This window comes from Poeciliopsis prolifica, unplaced genomic scaffold (genome assembly GCF_027474105.1).
Source record: "Poeciliopsis prolifica strain line A6 unplaced genomic scaffold, Auburn_PproV2 SCAFFOLD013, whole genome shotgun sequence".
Taxonomy (NCBI): domain Eukaryota; kingdom Metazoa; phylum Chordata; class Actinopteri; order Cyprinodontiformes; family Poeciliidae; genus Poeciliopsis; species Poeciliopsis prolifica.
The window spans coordinates 7,833,035-7,860,072 of NW_026562388.1; the positions used below are offsets into that span (position 1 = coordinate 7,833,035).

A 27,038-nucleotide genomic window follows, 5' to 3' on the forward strand; every position below is an offset into this window, starting at 1 on the left:
AGATCTGAGAAGCACCCGTCTATAGCAACACTTAAAGTTGACCTGCAGTTCACCCTGATTGTAGAGATTCAAGAAGAAAAAAAAATTATTTCTTCTGTACACCAATTGCTCAAATAAAGAACCTGCTGAATGTGATAGACTTTTTAAAAACCAACATGATGCCAGTTCAACTCATGAACCCAAGCTATTTTTAGCCTAGCGTGCACACTATTAATCCATTTTTATACAAGGCACATTTTCATTCGCATAACAGTCACTCCCTTGCTTCCTCCCCAGTTGCAGACAGAAGCCATGGCAGCTCCTCTCTGCAGCTGCTAACTTCAAAAGGCTTCAGGGCTGCAGCTTTGGCTGGTCACCGGGAGCGGTTTGTTTGGGTGACAGAGATTAGAAATAAACCAGAGAGAGAGAACAGGCGACGGATCACTGAAGCAAGAAAGGTGTGGACACATAAGCTGGTCAGCATCTTTCAAAATCATTAACATACAGAGCTGAGAAAAAAATAAGAGGAAAAAGGGGAGGAAACCCAAAGTCAGGTTTATTAGAGACTCAAACGTCGTATTACTCTCACCATCTACTGATTTCGGATTAAAACTCTGTTAAAATTCTCACCAACATGATATCTAACAAGATTAGTGTTGGGCAACTAAACAACGCTAGAGAAAAGATACGAAATGCAAGAGAGGAAGTGTTGGTGGATTTTCATGAAAAAACCGAAAATCCAGCCAGATCAGGGTCAGTATTTCTTTATATCACCAAAATAATTTGGAGTGGCCAAGCCAGAGTCCATTTGAGAACTGAGGGAGCTAAAGAGTGGAGTAATGGAAAGAAGGAATTTACAATTATAAAGACTAATTTAAAGTAATCATCAAAGATAAATAATCCTGCCACAAGCAAAGACACGTAAAAGACATCAGCATTTATTATTGTAATTATTACATGAACTGTTTTCACACACCCAGCTGCAGGACTTATAGGCCATTAATGCAAGGCTTTTGCAATCAGTTTTCATGTCTGTGTTTTGATGAAATTGCTAAACAGCATTAATGAACATGTTACATTTGATACTACTCTGGAAAACAGAAGATCCAAATACTGATAACAGGGCTTCTACAGCTTTCACCAACTTTATTTACCACATTTTAATACCATTATGAATGTGATGTAAGATTTGTACATTCACAGATATGTGCTAACTTTGGCCAGAAAACTGGCGGTGAAGTTTTTGTGAATGACAGACACAAAAAAAGCTAGCTAGCTTTTAATATTACCAATATTTCCAAGACATAGTAGCTAGTCAGCGGCAGCCTTAATCTTTGAGTGAAAAATGTAATGCAGATGTTTGATAATGCAGATGTTTGAGAATAACTCAAACTTTTCCCTGACAGAAAAGTCCCACGAGGAAAAGAAAATACATAGACTCTACAAGATTAAGTAGAACGTTTTAAGACCTGTGATGAACGTATTAAAAAGCCAAATTACTTTTTAAATTGATTTATGACATTTTATGGTCTTAGTTTTCTATACAGCAATTTAAGACTTTATGTTTTAAAGTAGAGTGGGCAAAATTTCAATATAAATGTGCAACTATTAGAAATTGCATACTTTAATTTAAAAAATGCCTTAATCTGAGACTTTCATACAAAACTTTTCTAAAAAGTCTTGAATTAAAAGAAGATAACTCCTTTGCAAAATTACTTGTGTTATACTTTAATAAACTTTTTGCCATGATTATGCAACATTTTAGATGTTGTGCATAAATATACACAAACAAATTAAAACATAACAAAGCAACCAAGAGTAAAGCTCACCATTGATCTAAACCTGACAATTCAAGATGAGACGCTGACAGAGGAAGTAATGAGAGGAACAAAACAAGAAGCTGTGAAGCTCACATAATTTTGAACTAAGATCAGACTGAACAAACCTATGATTGTCCCACATAAAATACAACAGCAAAACGATGTTTTGGGAGGGTTTTAACGCTGAATGGATGAAATGTCACTGCAACAGATTATTACAGTAAAAATACCTCTTAAAAAAGTAGGAAAAAAGAAAAAGTACATGCATCATGAGTCGTACATGCATCATGAGTCATGATGCATGTACAGAACGTGATTGACATATTTGAAGTTCCTAAATTTTGTGGTATTTTGCAACGTTTCTATTTTAAAAGCTACTTTTCTGAAGTCATACTAGAGATCCATGAGCACAAGAAAAAGGCTGTTTTATACCATTTTTACTTCAATAATTTACTTTAAAGATATTAAGCTCAAATTTATCTAAAAACATTAAAATATTCACATTGCTAATGTTAATGTTCTCCAATACATTAACAGATGTTCTGCATCAGGAGTGGATTAAAACAAGAAAGGCAACAGTGGCAGCCCATCTCTTTATTATGTTTATGTAGTCAGTATCTTATGAATCTATTCTAAATTCTTCCTATTGCACTTATTCCCTCCATTTTTTATTTATTTATTCCCTGTTCAATAATAGCTTGAAATGGTACGCAGTAAGTGGTGAACTGCCAAAGGTTAAAAATGGGTAAGGTTACCCAAAACAGAAAAATACATTTCAAAATGACAATGACAAAGTAGTGTGTTGTTAAATGATGAGAAAAAGGTCATTAACAACTTAAAATAAAGGTCTTTCCTTTGGTGAAATTGCAGAGAAAGTCAAGGTGTCAGTGACAACACTTTCCGTCGCCATCAAAAAGGTTCTCAGAAACTGGGGCAAATTGGCAGGAAGAGGTCGGGCAGACCAAAAGCCACAACTCGATGAGAAGACACGCTTCTGAGAGTTTAGCAGCTTGCATGATAGGCTGTACAACATCTTAATAGTGATGGCGGCAGTAAGCAAGACTCGGAGAAGACTGTGAGCTGCAGGTTGGACAGGCTGAGTCCATGGCTGTTGACCTGCTCAGACTGAGCATCAAAAGAGATAATATAATATAATGGAGTTAATCTGTGGAGACCGGCCTGTTGACACAGAAACCTCAGCGTCACCAGCCAATCTGTAACCACCTGTTCCATCTGTTAGATTAAAATGTGCTGTTCTGAGGTGATTGTTTCTTTTCCCTGTGATATTCAATCATTGGAGTCTACACTTTCCATTAAATTTTAATGACAAGAAAACTACAGAGAGAATGAGCTTCCTTTTGATGCTACAAGAGATTCAGGGAGGCGAGACGGTGCAGAGGTCTTCAAATTTATAATCAAAAGGATCTCAGAGCAGAGGCTGTGCAGAATTAGGGAGAAAAAAGGACTGCAACATGTTGTAGTTTGGGTGGATGTTTTTGTCGAAACCAAAACTGGAGAATCTTCTTATCAAATTAGAAAGGTTTGGTAAAGAGAGGTTCAGAGAAGATCGCAATCGGCTTTTCTTGTTAACAGACAGTGACAGTAATGAGGCGAGAATTTAGTAAGAACAGATAGTGGGGGGAAAAGAAGAATTGTGAATGATTTATAAAGAATAGAGTAGAACAGATGCAAAACAGTCAAAAAAAGAGAAAAATGAAAATCAGAAAGCACCCAATGCACACACTCTCAGCAGAACTATTTAGAGAGTTGGAGAGAAGCAACAGTTAAATAACTGTAGGAGCAGCAGGACCTTTCTGCTGTGCCATAAATTCTCCATCGTGCTCTTAGTGCTAGACTGGAGGAGAGCGAGTGAGCAGTGATAAAGGCATTTAAAACTAAAGTCATAAATCAGTGTCATTATTACGGATTCATGGTTTCATCGCAGCAATTTTTTCCACGAAAGAGTGTTTGGAAACTAGAAAATGGATGTGCCTCTCTCTTAAGCAACATGATTGTGTAACTGAGAACAAACCAAAGGAGAAGGAAAGATTAAATTCGTCCCTCATCTTAACCGTTTGTGACATTCATCTCCACACTAAACAAAACCCAGAAACGCCAAAATAAAGAACTTTTAGTTTGACTGAATCAAACCCAGCCTGACTTCACAATAATTAGGTATGTGTCAATGTTCCCACAAGAACTGGGAAAATACCTTTACATCCTTGTTCTGAGAAAAACTGCAGTTAGTCACAACTTTCTCCATTTGGAGCTGTTTCTGGAGATGGAAAAGAGTAGTCAAAGTAGCAGAACTCCAGGACCAGTAAGGTCTGCATGTGTTGATTATTCATCAAATATCCCATGTTTTCTCAATAGTAAAGTGACTTTTGTTTCTAACACCCTTGACTATGGATGTTGTCACTGAAGGAAGGAAATTAAAGTTAACCTCTTTTGCTATTAGAAAGACATTTAAAAATGAACTTGAACAGCATTTCATATCCCAGAAATAAGCAGCCATTTGTTTCTAAAATATTAATTTAAGAGAGACTTATTTCTCACACAGTGTGACATCGCCTCTACTCCTAATGAAGGCTCCATGGCATCAGCAGGTTTCACAAAGTCAGATATGAAAATACATTCACTTACATTTTAAAACTTTAAATCACTATGGCACATTAAATATGGCATTTTATCATCCTTTATGTTTTTTGTAGTTTTGTTTGTATAAACTTTGCTTTAATTTAGAAATTATTTTTAAAACATTGTCAGTTAAAGGAAAGTTGTGGTTCCTGAAAGAAGTTATAGTTATGAAATCATCTGAAAATTAAGATTATTTCCCTTTATGCATCAACTCCGAACATACATGCTGTTTGAGAATTCATTTGCAGAGTGAGAACAGTGGAAATTTTTATTACAAAGGCATTTAATGAACAGGCAGCCTGCCGTAAGTAAAGAAGACCCTCAGCATAACAAAGCGATCTGAAGAGTTTCTTCAGGCTCTGAAAGCTCTCCACCCAACTTATTATGTGATGAGAGCAAATTTCACTGGACTCATCTCAACCCAATCAATTTCAAACAGTCAATGACCCACTGCTGTTCTGGTCTTGCTGGACTCACCACAGCCAACTTGCATACTTTCTCCTGGACACAAGAGAAAAATGAAATGTTTGGACTTGTTTTAAAAAAAAATTCTTGTCTGGGACCAAAGAACGTACTAGTTTGGAACAAAACAGAGTCATGACTTTTTTGGGGGGGAGATGTGCGTCACCCTGGGAAACTGGGAAAAGCATGTGTTTTTACATGGTCTCCTCAGAGGTTTGGTGTTTAACTGTGGGCAAAGGTATCACAACTCATGGCTCTTCAAGCAGGGGGTCTGGCAATGTCAGTCTGAGGCAGCCTGCCATTTAAAGCAACCCAAGGAGCCAATATTAGGTAGTTGTCTGTGTTTTTGCCATTAAACAAATCAAGGGTAAGGAATAATTAAGTTGCTCCATCTCACAATACTTTTTCTTATCTTTACTTATTTTTAATATTTCTGTCATTTATTTCACTGTTGACATTTTTACTTTTACTATAAAGGAAGAAAACAAGAACTTGGCGCAGAATGAATCAAAGAGCTGTTGAAAAGAGGAAATGGTCCCAGGCTTTAGTTAAAGAACTGTTGACTGTTCCTTCGCAAGAGAAAAAATTGGATCCTGCTGAGTCCAATTGAGCCAAAGAAAACCTATTTTCAGCCATTTTCAATTTATATATTTTTGAATGGACTAAACTGTCCTCTGAACCAAGGTTTAGAGGAAACGGTTCAACTGTTGATGCATATTTAGGAAAAACAAACCCTTCAATAGGTGTGGCTCGTTTATGAGCCCAGACTTTATTAGTTTATAGCTCAGAAAAATAACACACATCCGCCTTTATCATCACAGGTCGTAACTGCATGTAGACACAGCTGGTTTAGGCCTTTTTGATGGATTTTCTACATTCGCATTAAAAGCTTACTGTTAGTTTGAAACCACTAAAGTATTCAGATGTGTCACCGCTGAGGTCTGGAAAGAGACCCAAACTGAACAGAAGGATATTCAGGACAAACTGGGACCCGTCAAAGCTAATATCAAAAATCACTTACAATTAGGGCAGTGTCCAGCAATTCTTTTAATAATCAATTAGTGTACTGACTATTATGATGATTAATCAGATTACACAAAATTCTGAAGGCTGCATATTTTTCATTGGACCACTTATGCCCATTTTTTTCAAACAACATTAGAGGAACATTGAAAGTTGCAAACAAATATATATTTTTTTTACATAATAAAATAAACATTTCATGGCTGAAATGTAATAATAGCATTCCTTTAGTGAATGTTTGATTACTTGTAATCAAACATCATCTGCCCCTTTACCATAATTGGACCTACTGCTTCTTCTTGGTGTGGTTGAGTGCCTTTACTTAATTTTAGTTGTATATAGTATTATTAATATTGTGTGTTTGTTTATTTAATATTGTATATTTTGACTTTTTGCACGGGAGTTGCAATAGAAATTTCGTTGAATCCTGTTCAATGACAATAAATGCTATTCTATTCTATTCTATTCTATTGTAGCAAAGAATGTATTTAGCATACTTCCAATATCAACATCTGAAAAGCTCTGTACTTTCTACTTCACCACGATTAATCCGATCAACACTTTTGGCTTCAATAACACTTGTCAAGCATGGTGTGGATGCATAATAGGTTTTGATTGTTTCATTCTTTACAACAGATAAAAGAAATTGAAGACAAACTATGCATTTTTCAGGTAAGTTGACAGAGCGGATGATCATCCCAAACGTCAACTCTACCAAGCTGTGTCCATGCAACAGCTTGGACACAGAAGTGTCAACAAGACAAGAAGTGTCTGAATAATGAGTATATTCCAGTTATTTCTTGTTAAACTTCATTTCTTTCTTATTTTGGCCTATTTGGGCCCTCCACTGCAATGCTTGAGGTGATATGAACTTAAACCAATAAGAAGAAAGCCTGTTTAAGAATTATATTCTTATCAGCACACTTTGGATTAATTTAGAAAGTGCTGACTCAGAAGAGAGAAGATGCCTGGAGGAATGTACCAATACTTGCCTTTAGCCTAGCAGGAGAGATATCCACATCCCTTCAACACAAAAAAGAATCAAAGCTTTGGAAGAAAGTTAGATGCTTTGTGTATGAAGAGAAAAAGTTCTTGTCTAAAGAAAGAGTTTGGCTCCTCAGCCTGATGCTAACACAGATCCATAACCTTAATTTCTGTGGTAAGTGTTTTGCATGTTATTGGAAGGTCAGGGGTAAAGTTCCCTATGGCTTTAATATGCATCAGCTTCCATTACTATAACAGAAGATACATGTTGTCCTAAATATCAACATTTTATTGACCCAAAGATAAGGAGGATGTGTTGCGGCCATTGAGATTTAATTTGAAGACCCTTCAAATTAATTTCAGAGGGGTGAGGGAAGGGATTTAGCAGAGGATAAGTCACCGTGACATGTGTCTTTCAGTATCGGCTAAATCCACTCAAAGAAGGAAAGTGAGTGGAGGGAGAGAGGAAGATGACCGGTCATAGCAGTCGGGGGATTAGGGCTCATGACCAGCTGAGTTCAGAATGTACTCCCAACAAGAATCCGAGTTATGAAACTGATCCTCAACACGCTCCGCTGGCAGGCTTGCCAAACAGGAGGGGCTGGGCTGTGATGGCTCTGATGAAGCACAAAATCAGAATGCATTCTCTAAACAAGGGCAGGAAACGGATCTCATTTTTAAAACAAACATTAACCGGCCCGGGGTTTGTTTTTTTTTCCAATCCGATCTATGAGAGGCAGGAAGAACTGGTGGAAAATGAAGTGATAATTAGAGTTATTCAACATTGACCAGAATAGGACAGCCACCTCAGGGCCATTAATAATCAATAGGCTGCAGGCAGAGTTGGAATCATCAGTCGATTGACATCAGATCACTCTGTTAGCCAACTGGCATTACACATCATTGTTATATTTTAAGCTAAGTTTCCAAGAACAGCTGATAGAAAGTCACCTAAATACCAAGTAAAGAGGCCTCTGTTGACCCGAGGGCTCTATTGGTTCTTACCTACCAGCAATTCTCACTCTTTCAGATCAGAAACCGCTCGATGTTTTATAGACCGTCAACCACAGCATACACTTTTCCAAACTGGGAGCCACTGCAGAGATTTAAGGATTGGTGTGACATGTCACAGTAAGTCTTCCAGGGTTTGAAAACATATCGCTTCTGTCTGAAGAAAAGTGAAAAACTTTAAAAATAAACTAAGAAAGCAAAGTGATGCTGTAGTTCACCACAAACAGAATCAATGATGTGCTTCGGTTTGATGAGATTAAAAATGATTTTCCTAGCAAATACATATTTCAGGTCAGTGTTTAAAATATGTGGGAAAGCATCCATGCACATAGTTAATTTGTTCCAGAATTATTTGGGAACATCTTCACCTACCTGTTGCAGGTGAAGATAGTCAAACAGTGAATATTTCCCTGGATTAACCAGTTACCAGGAAGGAGCCCAGATCTATATGTTCATCTACTAATCTGCTCATTCATGCTTGTGTGCATCTTTACACAACTTATGCCGGCCAAAAAACATACAGATTAAAGAAAGGAAGAGAAATCTTACAGAAAAAAAAGAATCTTGTATATTAGATTAGTTCAATATATAAGTCAGTGGGATTTCCTCCAACTTCTAGACTACCATAGAGAGGGTTTTACCTCTGTATGGTTATTCTGATCAAGGTTTGGGCAGAGGAATGCTTTATGCGTGATCATTTCATTGTGTGGACAAAAAGCCAACGGAAGAAAACCCGCATCTGTATCCGAAGCAACTGAGTCCGTGAAGTAGCTACATGTGCGACTGAAGAAATGCAGCCATTTCTTCAAGTTCCCATCTCTCCATGCAATAGCTGTAGACTGCAGTAAAACAATATTGTTGCATTTAAGCTTTGATAGATGGCGTTTCCACATATTTTCATAGCCTGAACACGCTGACGAAAGCCGGTCAGCGCGTTGCTAACATGTAAACAAATGGCGGTTCCGGTTTGCGGTGGAAGTCGAACCCATAAATCATGTAAAGCCTCATGGGGGATAGGAATAAAATGGATAGTAGTATATTAGCTAGGTATGACTCAAACATTTGTCTGACATAAAAATCCCACAAGAAAAAAAGCTTTGTACGACATTAAATAAAAATTTACAATTTGTGATTGACATAAGGCCAACTTACACTTTTTAATGAGTTTAAGATTTTTTAAGGTCTAATTTTAGATGGATGAATTCAAGACTGCTTTGTTCTCTTCTATTTTAATTCCTTCTACTGACCAGGATCTCCTGACACTGAAGCCGATAAACTCGGTGAGCATATGCCTCAACATATGGCTAAAGAAGATTACATCAATTATTTCTCACCATGAAAGAGATCTGGTGAACCAGTCTGCTCTCTGCCAAGTTTACTAGAAGAAAGAATGTGTAAAAGCAGAGCACATCAAAGATGCTCTTACTATTACTTTGGATATTACATTTTTTGAAAGGGTTTCCTCCTTTAGGATCACTTTTAAAAGAAACAAACCTTCCAGACTCCACAAGCCAAATTCAACATGACAGAGATTAGCTGCTTGCCTCATATAATTACAACTGAGTACCCTGGCTCCTATTATAAATGCACTAAAATAACTATTATGACATTTTGGAGTGTTATGTTTTGGCAGCTGTGTCAGCTAGAACCAGAAGAAGCTAAACATCCATTTTCCCCTCACTGGATTAAAACTGTCCTTCGGAAAAAAACAGTGACAAAGCAGGATTGTGCCGTCCCATCTCCACATGACACCGCCGCTGGCTCCACACACACACAAACACACACACACACACACACACACACACACACACACACACACACACACACACACACACACACACACACATTGACACACAGTAACCAACGGTGCTGTAAATCAGTAGGGATTTTACTACACCATAAAGGAATCCTACAGGAAGCAATCTCCATTACAACATGGCAGATAAGTTCTGTGTACAAGGGACACAGAACTGACCGCCCACACTGCAGGGCCAAACAGGTTCTAATGGAAAATACATAACAAACATGGAACACAAAGAAAGATTTCTTTTTCCTTTTTATTCATGCTCCTCATATATGAAAGATCACAGAAAAAGGGATTCTCCCACTGCTTGGGTAGGAGAATCTTTCCAGATGACAACCATCAGTATAAATAGGAGGAAGGAAATTATAATAAAGGTATTATTTAACACAAACCCAACGTAATGCAGTGGGGATGCCATCTGAATATTGAGAAAACTCTAAGTTAGTTGCAACTTTGATCTCCGGAAATGGCAAGGTTTGTTAACGAGGTTAGACCAAAAATGTGCATTGATAAGCTGCTGCTTCAACATCGACATCACCAATAATACCACTGTGTGACTTGGAAAGAGTGAAAATATTCATTTCTCTTCCATGTAAACAGAGATTTCTGCCTACCACCACTAGAAAGTTAAACACAACTACAATCTAAAAATAATGCCAGACACTAAACCATGTCCACACATATAAAAAAGGAATAATTATTCTGTCAGTTCAATTGAGTCTTAAACAGGAGACAGATCCAATGTAAGAGCCAAAAAAAAAAAAGAAAAACAAACCACCACTCTTACTTTAAATAGTGAGGAAAAAATATATATATAATGACCATTGTACTAAGCAATGCTAACAATCAGGAAAATTTAGAAAGCATGACATATCTATATTCAAACATGGTCAGTTTTCAATATATTGCTACCAATCTAATGAGAAGAACTGGGTCAATATTAATAATGTGTTTATTTCCATTTTGATGCGTTTGTGTTTTTAGGGAAGGGGATAAAGTCATGTTGTTGTTTGAGCATTTGACAAGATTGTGGGTTGTTTAAAAATGATAATGTATTAATATCAGTTATTCGGTCATCAAAGTAATCATAATTTTTTTATACTGGAGCATCACTAACAGTGGCAGCATCATGCTGTGTGTGTTCTGCCCTTCAGCAGGGACACTTGGAAAAAATAGATGCCAAAAAAGCAAAAAGCTTGACTGAGGCATCAGAATTAAGCTTTTCTTTCTTTTGATTTAGACTTAGAATAGCTGCATCTTTACAATAACGCAATCTAAAGCAGAGGGCATGGAAATAAATCCGAAATCCAAAACTGGGTTGATTGCAGAGGTCAGAATCCACTACAGGAATCTGACAACAGGCTGAGACTAGCAGTCGTTTATTTACAACATAACGGAGCCTGTAATTACATTGCAACAGTCAAAAAAAAAAAAAAAAAGAGGAAGATCGAGAGCTCATTGATTAAAGGACAGGACCATGAACATCGGATTAATGTGCGATATGAATGATTGACACAGCCTGCTTAAATGTCAACACCTTTAGCTGCTGACAGGATGCAGAGTCATGGCACATACTTCCAGATCAGGATGAGATCCCAGCACTGAATCCCTCTCTCCCCTGGACCAAAACAAAGCATCAGCTGCGCTCTGCAACACGCCAAGCAGCAAATTGCTCTTTTGTCAAAGAATTAAAAGATGAGAGGGACAGTGCAATGTGCAGTGGGCATCCCCCTCCCTTTGTGGAGATAAACAAATGAGACCAGGGTGCGTGTGAAAACCTACGCCAGTATTTAGAAAGGTTAAAGTCAAATGTACCAGAGGAGAATCCCCTGCTGGTTCAGTCTACCATAAACGGGTCAGAAATTGTCTAAATGTGAAGGATTTACCACCAGTCCTTCTGGCAGCCTCGTGTTTTTTGTTTCACATCGAGTATCTCCATAGCAACAAGGCTGCCACGAAGGCGAACACATTTCTCTCTCCGTGTGGCTCACAAGTCTGAACCACGGGAGGCTGGAGCTCCCCACCGAGCCTCTGCTAAACACTACCAGCCGCGGCAGGTTGCGGAACCTGACGTGACGGGAAAACCGGAGGATTTCCTGCAACTTTGGCGCTTCCCCCCCGGCTCCACCTGGGGGCCACGGGCGACTTGTGGAGTTCAGGGAGAAGCTGGAAAACGAGTCAGCTTTTTGCGATTAAGTGTCAAGTTCATGTTTCCTGAAGTGTATCTCTGCTCTGCCGGGCTTGCAACTCACACGCCTTCCCCTTCGCGCTGTGGAACATTTGAAAGCCGACAACTGAAGTTGTGACAGAAAACCCGTCCTAGCATGGTGACGGCGCCGGCTAACGCTAACGCACAAACCATTGTAACCCGTTGAGCGACACTTACTTTTATGTCTGCCTGATCCCCACGACTGTTTAGCAATGCTCGGGCTCCGTATAATTGCCCTTCCAGCGGATTTCAAAGCGTCCATGTCTTAAAACACAAGTGGGGCGAAGAGCCCACCGAGCGCGTGTCCGTCTTGTCGGCTCTCCTCCCTCGATTTTAAAAGCCACGCGCACGTCCCAAACTTTTTAAAATATCAATATTCGGCTGTTTTCTTCTCCACTTCGCTCAGCTCGGCTTCACTCGACGGTGGATTATCATGCTCGTCCCCTGGGCGGCGTTATGTATGCAAATTGGCCGGATAACATGCGTGAGCTACGCCCGCTTTGTGGCGTTACGCAAGCGGTTGTAGCGGCGGCGGAAGAAGCAGGAGCCGCGGTGAGACTGTAGCGTCGACTCGCTGCGAAGGCTTCCGTACGGTTCTGCTTCCACCCAGTGTCTCCCGAGACACATGGGCCGAACAGGTTGGCTTCCTCGGGTCCTAGAGACGTCACCGGATACGTCATGCATTTAGTTGCCTCACCTCCGCAGGTGGATTTGAAACCTAAACTGAAGCTGGGAGGTGCGGTGAGAAGCAGAGTGGTGGGATCGCTACATTTATAATATGGTAGGCAAGAATTGTGGATTTATGCACTGCTGGTATGTCTGATGACATTGCAATGAACTACTGATCTATAAGGTAGAAAGCTTTCTTGTCATCCTTCTGCCACACATTTTCTATCAGATTCTTTATGCAATTCCAGAGGAGGACTACTGTAAAGAAAAACTTTGGGGACACCGTTTTTTAGTATGTAATTCTGTTTGTTTCATACTCCATAGTATGGCATTTGTTGATCAGGTCAGGTGTATGGAGCTTTGAAGATTTCATCTGCAATGTATTGGGCTGTTAATAGTTTTAGAGCTTTTATGAAACAATACAAGGAAAAGATAGAAAAACATGATGCCATTTTCTTATGAGGTTCATCTGATGTTGCTTCTGATGTAAACATCCTCTTAAAATAATCTTTTGCAGAAGGACAATCTGCAAAAGATTGTATTTCTTTTGCAGAAGGACAATCTGCAAATTGTCCTTCTGCAAAAGATGGACAATCTTTGAACAGATGTCATTTCACACTTCGTTGAGTGTGGTTAACAGTAAATGTTTAGAGGACAGAAATGACTAAGAATTACTCAACTTCCAAATCCTGTGAAAGTAGAAACACCAAGTACAAATTTTCCTTGACTTCAAATTAAACTAAGCTAAAGACGCACATTGATAGTTACACTTTATGTGTTTAGAAATGTTTACATTCTGTTGGATTTTCCTCTGATAAGATAATTACTCATGCCCTCTTGACGACATGGCTAAAATATCTCAGCTGATACCAATCTACTGCACTGCATTACTCAGAGCTTACGTCATTAACCTTTAAACAAAAACCACTCAGGAGGAAAGCTTATAAAAAATGAAAAAAAAGAGAGAGAAAAGAATCCAGCTAAACCAGACTTCACATCAGATGACAAGCTCAGAGACACAAGCTCAGGGGGTTAAGACATTCCTGGGGACACATTATGAAACATTACGGATAACAAATGGGATCTTAGTATGAAGTGACCTCCCTTGCTTTCCCGTCTAATACAATGAGATCTAAAACTGTCGGTGTCCGTCCACAGCAATTTAAAGAGATGGTTATTCTGCTTGGTCGTAGAGTTTTTGTGAAGTGTTGCTGTTGCTGCTTTCCAGCTGGCTGCGGCCTCAGAAACGAGTGAAGTGTGGAAAATTATGCCTGGAATTTTAGAGCAAAAGCCTGAGGTAAAAATTATAGAGGTGTACGTGAACAGGTTTACCAACTTGCAACATCTCCAATTCTTCTCTTTTAACCCCTGTGTAAGTTGCAGCTGAACACGTATTAATGCACAATTTACCCGGATTTCTTGATTTTCTGACAATTCCTGTAAGCTAACATCTAGATCCTCTTCTTTTAAAATATGTCAATAGATTTGTAACAAAGCATCACAAATCACCAGCATGAAGCAAGTCAAATGCTTCACGTTTGTTAAAGCATGAGTAAGAGGGAAGGAATGAGGAATTTCTCCCTCAATTTTCTCGCTGGGCCGGTTTATCAGGTGTGCGTCAGAATGGCTGGAACATGGCAGAATGCTGAGCAGAGGGCTTCTTTCATGCAATGTTCTAGTTAGGATGAGGCTCCTTATCCTCCTGAAAGGGAACACAAATATGTGCTGGAGGAATTATCACTTAGATCAAAATCTCTCAGTAATAAATGTCTTATCTTTTCACAAAATATCTTGGTATGAAACCAAATGCTCAAAATCTAAATATGAAATGTAAAAATGCAGAACTTGGAGGTTAGAAGAAAAACATATTGATGTTCTCCAAGGACCTAATCTACCCACCAAACCTGTCACTGCTTTAGTCACAATGCACTAAATATTTGTGCTCAGTAGCACTCAGGAAGATTTTATTAATTGTTTTTTTTTCCTTTTGTCACTGCTAAATGGGATTTTATGGTCTTAAAAAGAAAATAATGGGTCTAGTCAGTTGACAAGATCCTATATGGACAGTTAATCTGTTTTGATTTGCACTGCCTCCTAGTGGTGAGAAGAAGATCTTGCACTGTACAATCAAATATTTTTTTAAAAATTGTTGATTTGTTAAACATAAAAGCAAAGGGAAGAAATCTGCACAAAAACAATATATATATATTTGTTATATATATATAACAAATTAGTTGTAATTTTACCATTTATTCGCTCCATAATGCCTCACAAAAAGATCAGCAAAATGAGTTAAAAAAAACCCAAAACCAGCAGGTACATAAGTTTGCAAGAAAATTTTTTAATTTCCTGTAAACCTCACAGAGCGAGAGCGCAGCCAAGGTCAGACCGAGGAGAGAACTTAACTGTGACTGTGGGCATAGAAAACAAAAAACAAATAAAGCAGAACTTCTGTTTATGTTCACCCATCAGTTGACGGAACAACTGACTAAACTGTAATTTTCACAACATTTTTCAAGAAGCCGACAACTGCAGTCTGAGTGGGACAACAAGGTAGCAAATGCTTCTCCGTATACAGTAGGTGAACAAAACCGCATGCGTGTGTGTGAGATAATCATCATTTCTCGCAGAATACCAGAAATGGGAGCGAGGTGGTTACCAAAAGAAACAGCATTTCAATTTGACGAGAGTTTACAACCGAACAGGTGACCAAATCCTCTGCCTGGTGTAGATTTCACTGAGTGGTATTTAACTGGATATCGACAAATATGTGAGCACAAATAAATTTGCAATACAGTTTTGGAACACATTTAAGAAAACAGGAAGTCTGCAGTGGAATTATATTTCATTCAAACACTGCCCTGTCCATCATTGTGGATGTTAAAATGTACGACTGAAAGATATGAGGTTTTAGGCAGCACAAATGAGCTGTGGTGTTTTCCTTTTCACTTTTTTTTATTTAATTACTGATGAATCTGGTTAAAGAACAACAGTTCTTCAAAACTGGCTAATGGAATTTCCTCCCACTGACTATGCTAAGAGGAACATTTCCAGCTTGTGAAATATGTCACAACTATTTTAAGAGCTTTTTGGGCCGTGCTTTGTCCTCACCTCAATGACTTCACACAGAACACTGAAGTCATCATACAAGTAAGGTTGGGCCAACCAGCACTCTGAGTAAATAAATACTGAGGTTTTCAAATTCACCCCTATGGAAATATTGTTGAGGGAAAAAACTTGAATGGTAGATTTGTTGCTTTTCTTTCCTCATAAAAACCACTTGCATCATTTTACACATGCAACGTTTTTGAGTAAGTACTGAGAAACTTAATCATACTGTAAGTATCTCATAAAGCTCAGGTTCTGATACAACTTAATCAAAAATGTATTTCAAACTTTGCTTGCATGTCTTTTTTAGCCGGTAGCTTTTAGAGAAAAGAGTACGGTTAAAGAAAACAGCTGTCTGGTTTTGCAATTAGAGAATACGTCGCTCCATCAGGGAAATACACTCCTCTGGTTGTACCACTGGTGCAAAAACCAAGCGCCAAATACATGGACCTATGAGTCACAGAAGAATGAAGCAAAAGAAACTCATCTGCCTCTCCCCGAGAGCTGGTAGACGGCTGCAGTGACAGAGGAGCCACACCCTTGAGATGACCATACAAACCTGAATCTGTGAGGTTTCACTAGACATTTAAATAAAAACAACTGGGGCTTCCTAATTTTCCAGGGGATGTCAGTTTTTAGGTGGTTTGGGGAGTTTTTATTATTATTTTTTTGTGTCTTTTGTTTTAACTACAACAAACACAGTCACACAATACAACATCCTTCTGACCTGGCAAAAAGAGAGAACAGAAGAAAACTTGAGTTCTCAGCCGCGACATGACGGGGCCTGCAGGAGCAGTAAAAGTGTAGAGAGGGTGGATGGAGGAAAGGGAGGGGCAGAACGGAACAGAAGAGAAAAGGCGTTCACTTTTTGAGGGGCTGGTAAACAGAAGCGTTGGGGTCCAGGCTGGAGGGACTGGTGTCCATGAACTTTGAGGAGTAGTGGGGGGTCACGGAGGTCATGCTGCTGGTGTCGGCCGTGTAAGAGATGCTGGGCATGACGGCCATGACTTCTGCTATCTTCTGCTTCAGGTCTTTGATTTCTTGATCCTTCTGAAGAATCTGACCTAAAAAAACCAACAAACAAAAAAAGTTAAAAAAACAATATATCAAAGTTTTATTAATGGCAACATATTGGGAAATATTTTGCGCACCTTGTGCAATTTCCAGCTGTCTCTTTGCATCTCCAAGTGCAGAGAAGAGGTCCAGCTTGATCCTGGTCTCTGCGCTCAGGCTGTTTTCAAGGTGCTGAGTTTTGTCCTGCATGGCTGACAGCGCTGACATCAGCACCTCTGTGTCTTTTTCGTTTTCCTTATATTTATGAAGTTCCTGGAATATAAACAAGTTGTGCACACAATGTCAGAATCACCCTAAGATACTTTGTGGAAAGAAATATTAATTTGTAGAGTATTCGTTTCCAAACAGAGGTAAACTGATAATAAAAACACGAGCAGGACTTCAGAAAATAAGCAGATTTTAAAAAGAACACATCACAACAGAATTGAATATGACCAGTTTGCAGTTTTTGACATATTTCTAAGATTTTGAAGCATTCAAACTACAAAGGGTTTAACTCAGTGCTTCTCAATTCCAGTCCTCAGGGCCCCCTGCTTTGCATGTCTTGGATGTGTCTCTATTCCAGAGCAGCTGATTCAAATGATTGCATAACAATCAAGTGTGAGTGATTGACAGAAAGCTGTTAATCACCCACAGATACAATCCAGGTGTGTAGTAGAAGGGAAACCCCAAAAGCATGCAGAGCAGAAGGACTTGAGAAACACTAACTGTTTGAGCCAGTTTCACACTACTGACTCTAAAGCCACAATGGAGATTGGAGTGAATGCAAGGTTAAAACAAACGGTAATTATGACAGTGACATTCTTCAGCACTTTACCTGATAGGTGTCTGTCTGTATGCCTGTTTGGTTTTTGTGCTTTTTCTGCCAAATGATTCAACATGGTTTTCTGCCTGAACCAGTTAGGTGTTTTTCCAGACCAGTGACTAAGCATACACTCTGATCTCATGTTAGCTGAAGCTAATCCAAATACCTTCTCTCTGTCTCGCTCCCAAAACAAGATTATTCTTACTTCTCTGTGGTGCTGACTGGAATGATGGTAATGGTATAGACTGTACTGGATTTTGGTGATGCAGCACAAAGAATAGTTGGTACATGTAGATTTTATCTTGATTTAACAATTTAAAACAGAAAAGCTGGCCATAAAATTTTGCTTTAAAGATGACAAATTATATCTGAAGTTAGTTTAAATAAATTTTAACAAGGCTTTAGATAATGTAGTCTGTTTATTTTGCAAAGAATAATACAAATAAAGGGGGGAGAGAGAGAGATGATCAAAGGTCCCTGCATTGTTTTCTAAATTGGTAAAATAATGGCAATTTCAACATTTTCTATTTTATTTTTTGGACTCAACTTTGTTTCTATTAATACTGTAAGCTGATTAAAATGCAGAAAGGACTAAAGACCAGCACTTTTATATTGATTAATTCTGGCTTTCCATAATCAACAGGATAATGCAACAACTCAGAACTGCCAGAGCTTAATGTACTCTAGACACTAAACATGTAAATTTCTGCTGCCTCTTGGCACTGAGTAAGGCCTACCTGAACTTTTAATTCAAGATCCCGAATCTGCTCCTCTTTCAGCTTGATGTCCATTGTTAATTTTTTACCCTCTGCTTCTAATTCAGAGATTCGCCGCCGCAGGGTGTCTGTGCACTCCCCTCTGGAAAAAGAAACAGAATTTTTTTTTTTGTGAATCTCCGGGATAAATACTGGAGGAGAATGTGAGATTGTAACAAACCTAGATGCTGCTGCTAGCGCTACTGCTCTGGCTGCCGTGGCCTCCTCTAATTTCTTTCTCTTCTTTTCTTCTGTGAGCTGCTTCTCTGCCGCAGCTCGGGCATCCTGTTCTGCTTTGAGCCTCTTCTCTAATTGGCCGACTGTCTGTTTGTCCTTTTGTTTCGCCTGCACAGCATTGTGAAGCCTATAACAAAGGAAAACAGACATTTGGCAACTTCACATAAAATATCCATCATTCACAAAACATTCCCACAATATTTCCTAACTTTTTTTTTTTTTTTTTTTTAAGGACTCGCTACCCTAATTGTTTTCCCAGAGAGCTGTGCAACGTACTTGTTCTGCAGCTGCTCGTTTTCCTGGCGCAACTGGCCCAGCTCGGTGCGTATGGAGCGCTCAGCGCTGCCCAGCGAGCCAATCTGGCTGCGGAGGTCCTGCTCAACCTGCCGGCTGGCCTGCAGGTCCGCCTTCAGCTTCTTAATGTCCTGCTCCAGTCTGTCAGGTGCGGGGTGAAAACGGAGGATATGCTTATTTATAGAAAACTTATTTTTTCTGGTAAACATCTTTCCTCCAAAGGAGTTGATGTTCTGGAACAGGAGTTCAGAGAAACAGATGTACCAAACTTACAGCATTAAGCTTAAAGTATAAAAATTCTCAAATGTCAGAAGTTTGTATCCAAGTTTCATTTGATAACATGTCAAAATTATGGGCTGAAGTTCCCAGAATTGTGATTTTATTTTTTTGCAGATCTAAGGTTTAGTAAAGTTAACTGTAAATATCCTGTGTATATTTTTACATCTCACTTTAACGATGGAATCTGCAAAAGCACAGACATTGAGGATATGGAAGATTTTAGAAATAGGGAGGTAAATGGGACAGTCTTGAAAACCAAACATTTTTCCAGTATTTTTCATTTTATCTGCTGTCAGCTGTTGCCCAGATGCAGCTTAGGTATCTATGACCATCCTGTCTAAAATGGCATGAAAGAAAGATACACCAAGCAGCAGTTACTTCAGAAAATAAAACGAAAAAGATTATTTAATTTAAGCCTTTGTTGCTGCAGTTAATCAAGGTTCACAGTGTAGGTTGGTGTGTTTTGAGTGAAGGTGATGGAGATTTTTTTTTTTTTTTGTCTTAGTGAAATATAAATTAGGGAAAAATGAAGTTTCTGGTCTTCAATTAGATGAAATAAGAGAAGCTGGCTCATTCCAGTCTACAGACTGTCCAATACTTTTCTTTTACCAAATTTAACTAAGCTGTTAAAACTTGCATTCAGTTCTCTGCTTCAACAATGTTAAACTCTAGCAAACAAAAAGTGGGATTTATTTAAAGTGGACTGCACTAAAAGAAAGGCCAGACTGAACATCTTTTTGTCTGAAGCTCAAAACCAACATTGTACAACAGAGGGCAAACATTACAAATATACGCATTAATAGCATAGAGCTATAAACTGTTAGTGGGTGGAAGGGCTTCATACCTAACAAGTGCTTCTGGCTTCCTCAGCTCATTGTTGGGGATGCAGTTGTCGGTGGGATCCCTGTGGGAACCACCCGACGTCCCTTTCCCCACCGTTAACTTGTGCTTCTTCTCGTTCTTCCCTGCAGAAGACGGCTGTGCCGAGGTTGGCACGCTGCCATTGGAGGTGCTGTGGCCGCACGACAAGGAATTGAGCATTACGGAGTTGGTGTTAGTATTTTTGTAATTTTTGGAGGAGTTTGACGATGAAGATGAACAGGAGGAATTGTTGTCCTCTTTAGGCAACAGATTCTCTGTGCTGCCCAGCTCTGTGGTCAGTCTCTTGTTGTTTATATGTTTCTCCATGTACTCCACCTCCTGCAGTTTAGAGTCCACCGATGACGGCAGGATGCTGTTGTGTTGCTTTTTCGTATCCCCGCTGCTTCTTCCTTCTTTCCCTTTTTCCTTATACTCCAGTTCCGGTAATGGCACAGATGTCTTTTTATTGGCTGGGGTGCCATTCTGTGACACTTGAGGTGTGTCCACTTCAGATATTCCTTTAGCTGCTGTTTCACAAAACAGGAAAAAAAGATCAATATTAAATATTTGACAATATATTCATATTTGTACTGTCATTTATCTCTTTTTTTTTCTTTAAGATGCAAGTATCTTAAATAACCCTGAACAGTGAAAAATGTTCCACAAATTTTCAGTTTTGTATGAAATCACTTTTTTATTTATCCATCTGAATTAACTAAATGAGTACTCATGTCATAAAGGGAGTAAAAGCTGTCCAAACCAACCTGGTCCTTTGAAAATATTTGCTCTGTGTATCTACAAAGGAGCTGCACAATATTTGTTAAAACCACATCAGCCCTGAATTGTTAAGCAAAGTAAATGCATTGATTCATGCAAAGGTAAAGCAGCGCTATGACAAATGCAGTGTCTGTGGGATCAGATGGCTACTGACACATACCACTCCTTGCCATAACAAAAACTGAACAGGTTGAAAAGCTCACTGGATTTAACCCTGAGGGAATGGTGACCTTTCAAAACAAGGCATCATAGAGCACTGTAAGCTTAGCCCTTCAGAAAGGCGACTGATACACAGATTATGTGCAACACTCTACATCAGGTTAATGAGCTTTATCAGCCGAAGGCAGGAAGATTTAATCGAAATATTTTTGTAAAATGAAGTTCTCGTCTGTTTCTGACTGAGGTGTTGCTCAACATACTTCATGTTGTCAGGCAGACCCTATTTAAATGATTTCTTGATTTTTCCAGGGGAGGCCTTATTCAGGCTACGTATAGCAAGTGAAACTGAATTGGTGCTTTTTGAATTTCCTCAGGCTATGTTTGATCAAATTTGCTTGATGATTTCAAACGTTTAGGTGCAAAAATTGAAAAAAGGGACATACTTTTTTTATGGCACATTACTACTTCCTTCTGAACATGTTCAAACTGTTAACTGAGCAGCTAACAGGTAACTATTAAAGATCTTATATTAATGCAGACCCCAGAACGATGCATCAACGTTGCAAAAAAATCTGTTTTTACGTATCAGCAATACTTCTGAAACTGGGAATCTCCCATCAACACAAAGAACTTTATGTCGGACTCTTACTTTCTTCTGCTTCTCGCTCTTGCCTTTGAAGCATCTGTTGCTCCAGAGGCAGAGCCTGCTGTAGAAGTTGCATATAAAACTCATTCTCCTTCTGCACCTCCTTCTGCTTCCGGAGACGCATTTTATAACTGACGTAGCTCTTGAAGCCGAAGCCCAGCGTGACTACAGGATAGCCAATGCTATAGAGATGGATGCGGAGAAGTCTTGTTTAATTCAGCGCAATGATGACTCAAAACACACAAAAGTATTCATATCACTTGAACTTTTCAAAATGTCATAAAGGAACCATTGTTTTCAATATTGGGACTGGTAAAGATATTGGATCAGTACATTTCTACAACAAACCAATTGTATAAGTCAATTCACAGTGATAAAACAAATAAGGAAATCATTGGTTTCCAAAAACCAAGCCAAACTTTTTTTTTTTAATAGTTGGCAAAAAGGTATAACAAAATGGCCCATCAAAAGATGGGCATAATTACAAAAATAAAAGCACACACCATGAGTAAAACAGCATTAGAACATGGTTTTTAACTCGTAAGATACATTTTCCGTTGATAAAAACAGAAGTGACGCTCACCAGTGTGCAGCAAAAGGACGACATAAGTCCACATGGAAATTTTTCAGGTCTTTGAATCTGATGGCCGCCTCTATGTACACAAATAGTATCCATAGAGACACAGTCGGGAGGCACACACCCCTCTCTGCATCGAGGAAACAAAAACACAAGTATCAGAATCTCATTTTAAACTTGAGGAATTAAAAGTGGGTAAAATTGTTTAGATAAAAATATAAACCTGTTTCACTTAAAAGAAATATATGTAAACATTTCTGTCATACAGATCTATAATTTGTCTTCTGATTTCCATCACTGCACTATTATCAGTAAGGATTTAGTGTGCCCTGAAGTAGTCTCAACTCATTGTTTCTTAGCAGCACTGCACTCCAAACATTCAACACCAAGCTGTGGGCTGCAACAAGATATTTATACTCCTATGACATGCTGAGAGTCTGAATGTCACTGATGAGTTCAGAAAGCAACTGGGAACCACTGCGTCTCTCCCACCAACAGGCTCTTGGATTTCAATCTGACACCTGGCCTTCGCTCAACTCAGGCAGACGCCACTAAATCAGTCTGACAGGTAATTTGCAGAGCGTACCTCGCTTATACCCAACATTCAAATTTTTCTGAAATAAATCTTGTTTGCAAGCAAGCAAACACAATAATGAGCAGTGGTTTTAAATAATACCCACTTCTCTTTTTGGAAAGTATTCAAATGAGACTTTGATGGGAAACGACAAAAAAGGATGTTTAGTACGTCTCATAAATGAACTGACATTGTCTTTCTTATTTCTATAACTAAAAAAAATTTAACTCTCTGCCAAAAGATCTGATTGACAGAAGAAACCTGGCAGAAATTTTTTTTCTGAATTTTTAAAATTTTCACCTTGGTCCAATCCAACATTGAAACTAGGAAATGTTAAGAAAATCAAAACATGGAAAACACTTACCTGTGTGCCAAACATACTGCACCCACACATAGGTACTGGCAGCAAAGAATAGCCATTGCACCGGGATGAAGAGGAGGCAAATGATGTCCGAGGTAAACGCCACACAAACAAAGAATACTGAAAACGCCTGAAACAGAAAGGAGGGGCGATAAGAAAACAGACAAAGGCCTTTTAATATTTGTACTCATGCTTACAAATCTAACGGAGAAGAATTAAATTGTTTTACAAAAGGATAAAAAAGTGGAAAAAATTTCTTCACTTATTTTTATAGTTCTAAAAGAGATACTTCAGTTAACCATTGAAGCTTATGTAAATACAGTATATCTTTGGTTATCTGTTTAGTATCATATTGAGAAACAGCAACACAAACAAACACCTACACAAAACATTTCAACAAGAACATGCTGTGCACGGGCTTTAACGCATCACAGGCAGAGTAGAGCCTTTATAACTTAGCATACATTATGAATATATAATCATGACTACAGAAGTGCAGCCCTGGTCAGAGCTAAACCTTTTCATCGGATAGGAAAAGGCAGCGAATGAGATTTATCAAAACAAAAACATGTTTTTGAGATTAAGTGAATTTCACTGAAATTACAGCAACACAATCAAAATATGCCAAAAGTAATAATTATGGAATTTATTGTTTTGGTCTCCCCTCCCCCACACACACATCCACACCATACAAGAAATTTGGCAAACAGCGTTTCTTAATTTTATTTTTGTAGTAAATAAATGCTAAACTTTTCAGCAATCATACATTGTGTCTCTACAAGTAAATCTATGATCATAACAACAAAAGTTTGTCGAGATGTGACTGGGTGCATGGTGAAAGTGAAACTCTTTCAGATAAGCTTTTGGTACAACTAATTCTCTACCTAAAATTCCCCTAAGCACCAGAAAAGGAACTTAAGAAGATGTTAATGTAGAAAGACAAGAAGAAAAAAGTACTTTAAATTCAATGACTTGGTAAAACTAGCTGGGTTTCCCCAAATACATAGTTTGAATGTGTGTATATCACTGGGCTGACTTGACTTTATATTTCTGCATGTAAATCAGATCTATGTCTAGCAAAGTGTCTTGAGATGGCATTTGTTGTGAATTGATGTTTATAAATATTAATAAACTGAAATCTTTTAATTTATGTTAAGGACTTACATGGCGTTGCTCAATTTGCTCTCTTTTGTTGCAATTTTGTATTTAATCTGCTTATGTATCTCTTTGTACCCCAAGAGAACATTTTGAAGCTATTTATTTTCCTTTAACTTCTTGCCATTTGGTCAACTTTAACCCATTTTTTCAGGTTCAAAATGGATCCATCTGCTCCACAATGTTTCCTTACAGCTATGAGTCAATACCCATCTGCCAGAGAGATGCTGTGAACCCAATTTGATAGAGAATTTGAAGTAATTTTCTATAATTTTCTCAAAGTCTATTTCTGAAAGAAAATGTGGCTATATTCCTCCAATTGTAAAATCATAAACTGGTACACAGTGGTCTGTTTATGTTTAAAATGGATTTTTAAAAATTGATTGTTTTCTTGCTCAGAATAGAAGGGAGGGACAAAGTGACCCAGAGCCTATTCATAACAGCTATACTAAATGTTTATGCTTATTTTATGTCTGCCAAACATCCAGGTTTTAATACACCAGGCTGACACAATAATCTGCACATTTGTGTCTTAGTTGTGAGAGTTATTTATAGTTTCTCAAAGTCCTTTGTAAAACCTGATTTTCTGGGCCCATACCAAGGTTGAGTTCATGCTATTCATTCAGTTTTATGTAAAAAAACAAAAACAAGTGCAAATCCTAATCCAAAGCAACTCACCAGTCCTTGGTATCTGAAAGAGTCGTACACACTCCGCATGAAGAGCCAAAACGGCCAGAGGTACTCAAACCTGAACTCAAGCACAAAGTCTGCCAGCAGCACCAGAGCCCACACAACCAGGAACTTCAGGTACAGGAAGGTACTAAAAAGAAAGAAAAAAAAATCATATTTTAGCTTGAAGACACACAACATGGTTTTGAACAATGCTATAATACCAATACTAGACTTTGGCATTTAAAGCACTGTAGTTCCCTTATGTTTTTTTTTTTTTTGTACTTGCATCCATAAACTTGGCATCATGTAAAGTTTTTTTAATGCGCTTTCAAATCCTATTGTCTTTACATATCTTCTTCGAATGAATACATTCATATTGACTCATGTGCATGGGATGAAAGCCTGGCAGAATAATTTAAGAGGTGCTCTTAGTTCAAGCATCTTATGTTAAATAATATATAAAATACAGACATACTAATGAAACCTAAGAGCTTGGCCAAGATATGTTAACGATTATCAGGTTATGATAGAGTGACTTCTGAAAGGTTGTCTCAACTCGTTAATGCTGTATTTTTTTGGGGGGGGGTTTAGCCTTTTTCATTTTAAAAAACATTTATTTCTATGATTACAGCTGATTTATAAGCCTTTTACTGTTTCATGATGTGGGCGCCTTCTCAATAATTTAAAGGCTGCTCCATATCTCCGGACCTTGATGCTTAACCAGCGACTGTTGACTGATCAGGTATAAATATAGGAAGTCGCACAGAGGTGGAACCTGTCAGGTTCAGTTTGGACAGCTCAAGAGACCTACAAAGCCCAACTCTGAGGTTGCTAAACAGGAAGCGGCTACATTTGACAGCACCGAGCGATGAAACTTTAATATTCAAAACGTTAGTCTGGGCTGTTTGATTACGATAATCTACATAGCTATAATAAAATAAACAATGACATGGCTCAAGACAGGCTGTGCCGGGGCCTAGCAGCTCAGTTAGCTCAACTGCTAATGTTACCTGCTGGTGTGCAGCGAAAAAACTATAGCTAGCCTCAATAACAGCCTGTCCCGCCGAGGTAGCTCACTCTACGGGACCAAACCTCGCCAGAGTCGAGGTGGAGACTTGTTCCGTATAAGTTACCTGCCGTATATCCCCTCGGTGATTCGGTTCCGTTTTAACGGCCGTCTTAGTTTGCTGCAGTCCGCATTGCGCCGCTTCATCCTCCTCCCCTTGGCTTCGGCCTTCGAGTAACAGCTGTAATCTTATCCAGTTTTCTTGCGTATACTGACAATGATAATAAATAAAATGCCTGTGGTGTGTGTTGCTGTTGTTATTCTTATTCCCCCCCGCTGAACACAAAGAAATAAATAAAGACTCAGGTCGGGATCCTCCTCTTTTTCTCTTAGCGCACGCTCAATAAGCGCAAATCGCGCTGTTATACGTACGTGACGTTGACAAACTTACCGGACATCCAATCAGCATTTCCACCTAGGCTTTCTTGATTAACTGACGGGCTTGTTAGCCAATCACGTTTCACCAAAGAAGCTCGCTCAGCTCTCTTCAGTCGCAAACAACGGTGGCAAGCCATGAAAACTGGTTTAGAAAGTCTAGCCAATCAGCCAATCACATCTTTAAAAATAAATCAGGCATAGCTGATCAACCAACCAAATACTGGAAGGGGCGGGATATTTTATGGAGGCTTTTGGGTTTATTATGGAAAAAATATGCAGTCTTTTGGTACAAAATTCTCTTTGTTTGACTTACAAAACCCCCCATTCCAACAGTTGGAGCTATTTATATCAGTGCCTTTGTGAGAGGGTCGTTGAGGGACTGGGCCCAAGGCGCTGAATGCCTCCATGCTTTGTGAAAGGTTAAAAAGTGTGAACAGGGATAACCAACGTGTCGGAAAAGCGAGGTCATTTTATTCCACGCGAGAACAAAGAAGTGAGAAAACATGTTGGGAATTTTCCATTTTGAAAAGGCTTAATTAAATTAACTCTTCTCAATGAATCAATGAGTTATTTGATCTGTTGATTTAATTATTGAAAACGATTAATGTGATTGTATTTCATCTCATAAAGAAGTCGTTCACATTTATTTTAAAAAATTGCTA

At 38.6% G+C, this 27,038-nt stretch overlaps 2 protein-coding genes and 1 long non-coding RNA gene across 4 annotated transcripts in view; 1 reads left to right on the forward strand and 2 right to left on the reverse strand.

Moving 5' to 3' along the window:
- ldlrap1b (low density lipoprotein receptor adaptor protein 1b) overlaps nt 1–12,357 on the reverse strand; it is a 33,644-nt gene extending 21,287 nt beyond the window's left edge. Inside the window, exon 1 of one of the 2 annotated variants that reach the window (XM_055038729.1) lies at nt 12,107–12,357. In XM_055038729.1, the coding sequence (XP_054894704.1) occupies nt 12,107–12,191 (85 nt within the window). In that variant the 5' untranslated portion in view covers nt 12,192–12,357. The remainder of the gene's footprint in view (nt 1–12,106) is intronic. The other variant, XM_055038728.1, reaches the window with a different exon arrangement.
- Nucleotides 12,358–12,587: 230 nt separating this feature from the next.
- On the forward strand, nt 12,588–20,232 carry LOC129365505 (uncharacterized). Its single transcript, XR_008606527.1, has 3 exons — nt 12,588–12,710; nt 18,810–19,019; nt 20,122–20,232. It is a non-coding gene; the product is annotated as an uncharacterized LOC129365505 (long non-coding RNA).
- maco1b (macoilin 1b) lies at nt 14,920–26,355 on the reverse strand. The gene is made up of 11 exons (XM_055038723.1): nt 26,066–26,355; nt 24,939–25,080; nt 23,109–23,235; nt 22,177–22,300; nt 21,597–21,775; nt 19,995–20,538; nt 18,854–19,012; nt 18,522–18,704; nt 18,323–18,443; nt 16,858–17,032; nt 14,920–16,770 (listed from the first exon to the last, which is right to left on the reverse strand). The coding sequence occupies exons 1-11, from the start codon at nt 26,143–26,145 to the stop codon at nt 16,568–16,570; spliced, it is 2,037 nt and encodes a 678-aa protein (XP_054894698.1). The 5' UTR covers nt 26,146–26,355; the 3' UTR covers nt 14,920–16,567.
- Between the last annotated feature and the right edge of the window lie 683 nt (nt 26,356–27,038).

Coding starts and splice junctions, on each gene's coding strand:
- maco1b (XM_055038723.1), bottom strand. CDS start 26,145: ATGAAGCGGCGCAATGCGGACTGCAGCAAACTAAGACGGCCGTTAAAA. Junction 25,081..26,065: donor ACCGAGGGGATATACGGCAG/GTAACTTATACG, acceptor CTTTCTTTTTAG/TACCTTCCTGTACCTGAAGT. Junction 17,033..18,322: donor ATCTTGAATTAAAAGTTCAG/GTAGGCCTTACT, acceptor TTTATATTCCAG/GAACTTCATAAATATAAGGA.